Source organism: Charadrius vociferus, unplaced genomic scaffold (genome assembly GCF_000708025.1).
Source record: "Charadrius vociferus isolate BGI_N301 unplaced genomic scaffold, ASM70802v2 scaffold858, whole genome shotgun sequence".
Taxonomy (NCBI): domain Eukaryota; kingdom Metazoa; phylum Chordata; class Aves; order Charadriiformes; family Charadriidae; genus Charadrius; species Charadrius vociferus.
This window is the reverse complement of record NW_009649724.1, coordinates 1,206,662-1,214,213: the sequence shown is the minus strand read 5'-3', so window position 1 is coordinate 1,214,213 and position 7,552 is coordinate 1,206,662. Positions and strand designations below refer to the sequence as shown.

Below are 7,552 nucleotides of genomic sequence, written 5' to 3'. Positions count from 1 at the left end.
CTCTGCCCTTGCTAGGTCTTCACGGTTTTTGAAGCTTGACTGCGAATCACAGAATGGTCAGGGTTGTAAGGGACCTCCGGAGATCATCTAGTCCACCCCCCCTCCCGCCCAAGCAGGGAATCAAAGAATATCTAACAAAAAGACTCGTTAAAACCCTGTGAAAGGTTCACTGTGGGGGCAGCCTGGGCTGTCTGTACCCGGTTGTAAGTCTGCGTTACGCTGTGATTGAAGTAGTCTGCTCATCGCTGAGCGTGGTCTCTGGGTAGGGAATAAGAGCTGTGTCTGAGCCGGACTCCTCCTATGGGATTCCGAAACACTTCCCAGATGAATTGCTTCCATGTTTAAATGTAACCACGTTTAGGACTGAAGCAGCAGCATCCCTGTGACTTGTAGGAGAGAAACTGACAAAACAATGTGGGATCTATGTGCAAATGAAGCAGGAGGTTTCAAGTGCTGGATCTAACCAAAACTTCAGATGCTGTTTCCAAAGGCCGCCTTTATTCATTTCTTGCTTTCCTGTATTACTCCTTTGATGTCCCAGGACTGTGTCCTTGTATTTTCACAGCACGGACCTAGTGAGATGGAGTGACGGCTGCCACGGGCTGTGCTCCCCCTGTCCCTGGCTTGCAGCATTGGGTAGACGGGGATAGCTGGGACCTTGGGTTTGTTTTGTCCTAAGCAAGCCCCTTCCCAAAGCCTGCTGCCCTCTGCCAGCACAGTTCATGATGGCCCCAGGAACAGAAAAATGGTCTCTGCAGCAGAGACCCCGAACTGGTTGTGTGAGTTCAGGGACACTTTGAAATTGTTTGGGGTGTAGAAGAGGTGGTAGTGCTTGCTTTCCCGCAATAGATGCATGTTCTGAGTTCTTCCTGCTTCTCTAGCATCCACCGGCCTGACTGAGGAGCAGAAGGAATTCCAAAAAGTTGCCCTTGATTTTGCTGCCAAGGAGATGGCTCCTCACATGGCTGAGTGGGATGAAAAGGTACGACAGCCTCAGAACGGTTGTACTGCTTGTTTTTTCCTCCCTTAGGATGTTACCATCCTGGGGTCTCATCTGAGGGGTTCCTGCAATAGCTCCTCGGTGCTGTAATGCCATCTGTAGAGATTTTCTTTGAAGCTGCTGCTGTAACTGGGGTGGGAAGGCATCAGAAATTCCTTGAAGCTTTCCTAGCCAGGCTATTCAATCATCTGAAACCTGAATTTACTCCTGAAGATGGTATGTATCTGTCTAGGTACCTGCCTCTTCTTTAACCCACCCAATTAACTTAAACACTGCAGGAGTTTGGGACCAGGCTTGGTAGCCCAGATGTACTGAAAGAGATTGAATATTGAAATTAAATTGATCATGAATATTCACTTGCGATGTCTCTGCCTGTCCCAATAGGAAATATTCCCTGTGGAAACAATGCGGAAGGCAGCCCAGCTAGGATTTGGTGGAATCTATGTGAAACCAGATGTTGGTGGCTCTGGATTGTCACGACTTGATACCTCCATAATCTTTGAAGCTTTATCAACGGGATGTACCAGCACCACTGCTTATATGAGCATCCACAAGTGAGTGTGTCTGCCGAGTGCTGGACGGTGTCATCCTGGCTGAAAAACACATTTTTTCTGTGGGCTCTAAATCCAGCTGGAGACAGCTCTTTTGGTGCTGCTTATTATTTAAAGTTGGGACCCCAAGTAGACATGTCCCTGTGAGGATCCCTCGACGGCAGTAAACAAATAGGCTACTAAAACTGAGATGCCACGAAGAAGTAATTTTAGCTTTGTGGCACACAAGATGGGATTAAGTTCTGGATTTTGTTCCCTGCTCTTCCACTTAAGCTGTCTATAGATAGTAACCTGCCTGGAAAACGCCTTTGTGCTTTGGTCGTACTGTAACAGAGCCCAGAGGCACCAGCTGATACTGGGGCCCAGTCCTGCTTGTACAGACATGTTCAGTGACAGGCTCACTTTGTACGGAAAGATGGAGTGATGATGCCTCCTTCTTCCACGTGCAGTTTTCCAAAGAGACAGTAGGGCTTAGTGCTGAGAGGAACGCCGAGACTTTTAAATAGGAATCTGCTGTTCTGCAAGGCAGCGAGTCTGTGGTGAATGGAGGGAGGTCTCCTTCCTCCCGGCTTCTGTGGCACCTAATTTTGTTCTGTTTTGAGATGGAGCAATATGGTTTCAAGACTCAGTGCTTTCAACTGAACCCCATGGAGCTTTGTTCTTCTGTTCAGCTGGGGATGTTCTTGTATGACTCACCTTCCTCCCAGGGCTGTGTTCACGTACTGTAATGCTGCTCCTTCTCTCCTGCTCCAGCATGTGCGTTTGGATGATCGACACCTTTGGCAACGAGGAACAGAGGCGCAGGTTCTGCCCATCACTCTGTAGCATGGAAAAATTTGCTTCTTACTGCCTGACTGAGCCAGGTGAGCATCCTCAACTGAGAAATCTCCCTTCCCTCACTCCTAACATGGTGTAACTGGATGTGAACATTGCATGGAGCTGGAGGTGAAAAGTTTCTTTTCATGTTCATTTGGGCAATCACTAGGATGTTGGGAAGGGGCAGATGGTGGTTGCTGAGATGCTCATGGTACAAACCTGAGTGTGGTTGGGTACGATCCCGGGGAGGTTTTGTAGGCTCTGGACCTGCTGCTTCACTGGCTGCTTCCTCACCTCTCAAACAGGGAGTGGAAGTGATGCAGCTTCCCTGCTGACCTCAGCTCAGAGGAAAGGGGACACCTACGTCCTGAATGGCTCCAAGGTACCTCTTTGCTTCTCCTAAAGCTGCTGGATGGGACTGCATGCACAAGGGGGCCTGGGTCTCACCATCTTTTCCATTTCCTACTGTTTCCTCATCTCTGTGTATTTTCCCAAGGTAGGATGTGCTCTGCAGAGCATTCACCAGAGCTTAGTACAGTTGGGCCCCTAAATACTTCCTGGCCTGGGGTCTTTTCCCCTCCATCTTTGTACCCCAGCTGCTGCCGCATGCTCAGGGTTAGCATGCAAAAGCCGCCCCTTTCTTCTTGTGCCCTTCTGCAGGCCTTCATCAGTGGGGGAGGTGACACCGATGTGTACGTGGTCATGTGTCGCACAGGGGGCCCAGGCCCCAAGGGCATCTCTTGCCTGGTACTGGAGAAGGGGACACCAGGACTCAGCTTTGGCAAGAAAGAGAAGAAGGTAAGAGGCTTGGTTTTTACTTCATGTGTGCTTGAGGGAAGTGCAGGACAGAGATGAGCTCATCTGTGCAAAGCATGAATGATCTCCTCTTGGATGGGATCAGAGTCCCAGCCTGGCGTGGTTTTTCCCAGCCAAGTCCAGCTTTGCTGAAGTTTGCCCAATACCTGTCCCTTTGGAAAGTGAAGGACTTTAATCTCAGGAACATCAGGTTTGTTGGATTTGTGCCTCTTCTCAAATACATGCATTCCAGTTTCCAACTCAGCACACCAAGGCCAAACCACGGAGACCACAGGCACTCTGCGGCAGCTTGGCAATGAGACCGAGGGGTTGAGAGTGGGCTGGGCAGTTCTCTGCTGGGAGCTGGAGGTGAGCTGCTCCTCAGGCAGTCTGGAAGGCACTCTGTTTTTTCCCAGGTGGGTTGGAATTCCCAGCCAACTCGAGCTGTGATCTTCGAGGACTGCGTTGTTCCTGTTGGGAACCGGCTGGGAGCTGAAGGGCAGGGCTTCAGCATTGCCATGAAGGGACTGAATGGAGGCAGGATAAATATTGGTAAGAAAGACAGCTGAGAGCCAAGGGAGGAGGGCTGGATCATCTTGTTGCTTGTCTGCATTACCTTCGTATTCACTCTGTGTCCTTGGCTTCTCCCACCAGCTTCATGTTCTTTAGGAGCTGCTCATGCCTCTGTTCTTCTGGCTCAGGAACATCTCACTGTCCGCAAACAGTTTGGAGAACCCCTAGCAAACAATCAGGTAACCTCCCCAGCAGACCTGCACTCCCAGAGCTGTTCTTTTTCTGATGCTGGCTGAACAAGCAGCCAGAGGTCCCATCATTCACTTCACAGGGTCTTCCCTGGAGAAGTCAGGAACATGCTTTTCCTGAGTAAGAAATTGTGTCAGGCCTGAGACCTGCCTGAAGGTAGTGGGGACGTGGTTCAGGACACAGGCCCCTCCAAAGATGCTGGCCTAATTTTTTTTTCTCCTGCTGCCTGCTGGCAGTACCTGCAGTTCAGGCTGGCGGAGATGGCGACGCGCCTGGTGGCAGCACGGCTCATGGTTCGCAATGCAGCATGGGCACTGCAGGAGGGACGGGAGGATGCGGCTGTGCTGTGCTCCATGGCCAAGCTCTTTGCTACTGATGAATGCTTTGCGGTAGGTTACTCGAACCTCAGTTGGCATTGTAATTGGAAGCTTGGAGAACCCTCTTGGTGCCCAGGATGTCAGAAAGAAGTTTGACACTGTAGTGACCCAGACCCAAGCATGTTCATTGAGCCAGAAGCCTCATTTCAGGACCAGAATGTTTTACAAGACAGAATTCTGCACCCTGTGGAAGCTGCAGAATTAGCCTCTCCACAGTTCAGGCGTCCTGGCCTCTAGTGCTTTCTACACTACTTTCTAGGGGACCAAATAGGGAGACAGGACAGGGAGCAGAGCATTTTCATTTTCTAAGGATAATATGCATGTTACAGGCTGATCACTCCTAGATAGCATGTGTCTTTCCTAGACCGTTGAAAAATAAAATGTTATCACAAAATGTCCCTGAAAAGACAAAGCAAGAAGGGAGAAAAAGAAAGGCAAAGGAAATCTGCACCTTGACACTTTCTAGATCTGTGTCATTTAGAAGCTACTCTCAGCACTCTGCATTTTTGCTATTTATTACGTTTTATGTCCCAAGTTGACAGATAATGACATATGGAGTCATGTTTCAGTAGAAACCAGAGCCCTGAGCAGTTTCCTCGCCTGACTGACCGCTAGATGGTGATCTGGTATTTTGCTTTTTGCATCAGTAGCACCATGGAAATGCAGTAAAAATTGCCTTAGATAAGTGTTTCCTGGGTATTTCTATGCTATCATGTTCACATAAATGCACTATTAATGTGAAATGGCACTTAGGTAACATGATAGCACTGAAAGCAGCACTGATGGGGACCGAGAGCACCTTGCCATCACACCACACTTTGTTAGGAGATGAGATTAGGTGACCAGACAAAAAAAAAACAAATCAAAGGAGCCCAGGTTCCTGGGTTCTTACCGAATTTCTGTCACCAGCTTGTCCTTGATACCACGCAAGTCACTTCACCAGCGATGTTATCTTCTTAGATCTGTAACCAGGCTCTACAGATGCATGGGGGCTACGGCTATCTGAAGGATTATGCTGTGCAGCAGTTTGTGCGAGACATCAGAGTCCACCAGATCCTGGAAGGTAAAAGACACTCTTATTACCAACGACTTGGCAGTGACACCAGGAGAAAACAGGCCCTCCAGAGGCCCCCACTTCCCACATGACCCTCTGACTCTTGGGTTTCAGAATCCTGTTTTGCTGTGAGCATGAGGTGTCCCTGGATGTCATGTGTGGGAATTCCCTGGCCAAGAGCTCTTGGTGTATTGGAGCAGTTACTGTGTATTTTAAGAGTCTTACAGCAGGGGGAGATAGCGAGTTGTCATATTAGCAGTGCCTCTGTCCAGTTGCATTCCATTACTCCTACAGACACACGCTGATGCTCCCCAAGAATTCCTTTCCCGCGATTCCAGTCTATCTTCACTCCTTGACAGTGTGTCTCTAACAGTGTCTGGCCTTTTCAATTCAGCCTCCAAACCATTTTGTTTTCCCTCCTTTGAAATCCCTTCACCTACAACCAGCGTAGCTGATAAGGGACATACTCTTTCCAATACCAAGTGGGTCTACAGTCTTTCTGGCTGTTTTGTGTATATGTTACATAGTAAAGCAGAGAACTTGGGTATTGGCATATATTCAGTTTTGCCTGATGCCTGGAGCCCTGTGAGGGCCTCTCAATACCTAAATATAAACAAGCATCAGCATCTACCACTTTGAAGCCTTTCCCAAGCGATGTGCTGGCACTTGGCAGTTGTATTTTGGCCCAACACCTCCCAAATGCCACCTCAATTGGTGGGAAGAGCTTTTCTGTGCTACAGATCAGGGAAGAATTATCTTTGCCTTTGTTGGGGGGCAGAATTGGACGATCTCCTGTCTTTCTTTTGCACCCTCACTCTGCTGCAGGTACCAATGAGGTGATGCGGATGATCGTGGCCAGGAACCTGCTACAGGGCTGAAGCCAGAAGCTAATCTCCAGCCTTAAACTGTCTGTTACGGCTTGGTCTGTTTTCTGTTTCCCTCCCCTGTTCACCATCTCTCTCTCTGGGAGTGGAGAGGGGGATACCCCAGTGGAAACAGTCTTTCTGCCTTATATTGACTGGGAGCACAGCTGGATGCCGCTCACATGCTGCCACAGCTGCACTCTGTGCCTGGCAGAGCTGCTGTTACTAGGCTAGTATTGTGCAGCCTGAAGATATAAATCACAGTTGTGAATACGAGCCTCTGTCTCCAAATCTTGATCATGGGCTGCTTGCCATCCATCCTTCTCAGAAACACTAGACCTGTTGGCCATCTCTGCTGAGTCAGGACTGAATCAGAAACTTCAGGCAGAGGTGCAGCCTAATCCCATAGGACTCTTTCTATCAATTAAATCTTTAGTTTGAGGGAACTAGTTATTCTGCTTAAAAACCTGTCCTCCTGGGTGCTAATTGCACCACTGGGAACAAGTTAGCCACAAGTACTGCAGCTCTAACCACTTGCAGAGTGCAGTGGCTTTTTAACTCGGGAGCAGGATGCCTCTCTTTTATCTAGAAGCACTCCTCTTTCTCTTTTCCCAGTACACCTTGTCCAACGTACCGACTGCTTGTTGTTCTCCCCGTTCCTGCCACATACTGGTGCTTTCTCTATCTCAAAGAAGCCTTTGCAGTACAGAGGTGTGAATCAAACTAAGGTCCTGCACAGACACATTTAACTCTGTTGCCTCAAATCGGTACTCCCTGCTGTATGCAATGGAGGGGGGAGTAAAAACGTTGGTAAATTCAACTATCTTTTTTCCCCTCAGATTTGGAATCAATAAAGCAATGATGGCAACTTCACTGAGAGCATCAGAAGTTGTGATATTTTTTTTTCTGTGGTATTTCAGGTATTTAACCAGAGGTCATTTTGAAGATGGGGGTTGCAGAAAACTTCAGCTTCTGAGGTTTTTTTTAGTTACACAGTCTCTGTTAACCTCTTCAGATGAACCAGCTCCTCTTTCCCCCTCAGCACACTCCTAGCACACGGCAGGGGAGGGAGATGACAGAGCATCAGCGGCCGACATAGGTGTTTTCCAACCTCAGGCTTTGCTACACGGCAAGAGGCTACGGTTAGCAGGCCCTTACCTCTCCTCCCTCGGTTTCCCGTACGCTCTGCAAAGGGAATTTCTCTCGCAGGGCGGTTCAAAGCGTGAGGACTCACGCCTCGGGCAGAAACGGCCCCGGAGCCGCCTCCCTTCTCCCCGGGGCGGCGGCCTGAGGGGACGGGCGGGCGGCGCCGGGCCTTTACCTCAGGGAGCACG

General features: G+C 49.2%; 1 protein-coding gene across 1 annotated transcript; it reads left to right on the top strand.

Annotated features, from left to right (window-relative positions):
- Positions 1-745: 745 nt before the first annotated feature.
- On the top strand, positions 746-6,250 carry ACAD8 (acyl-CoA dehydrogenase family, member 8). Its single transcript, XM_009890786.1, has 11 exons — positions 746-779; positions 882-982; positions 1,385-1,554; positions 2,305-2,414; positions 2,673-2,749; positions 3,028-3,165; positions 3,579-3,714; positions 3,817-3,914; positions 4,161-4,313; positions 5,262-5,364; positions 6,181-6,250. Exons 1-11 carry the CDS (start codon positions 746-748, stop codon positions 6,231-6,233), a joined length of 1,173 nt encoding a protein of 390 aa, XP_009889088.1. The 3' UTR covers positions 6,234-6,250.
- The last annotated feature ends 1,302 nt before the right edge of the window (positions 6,251-7,552 follow it).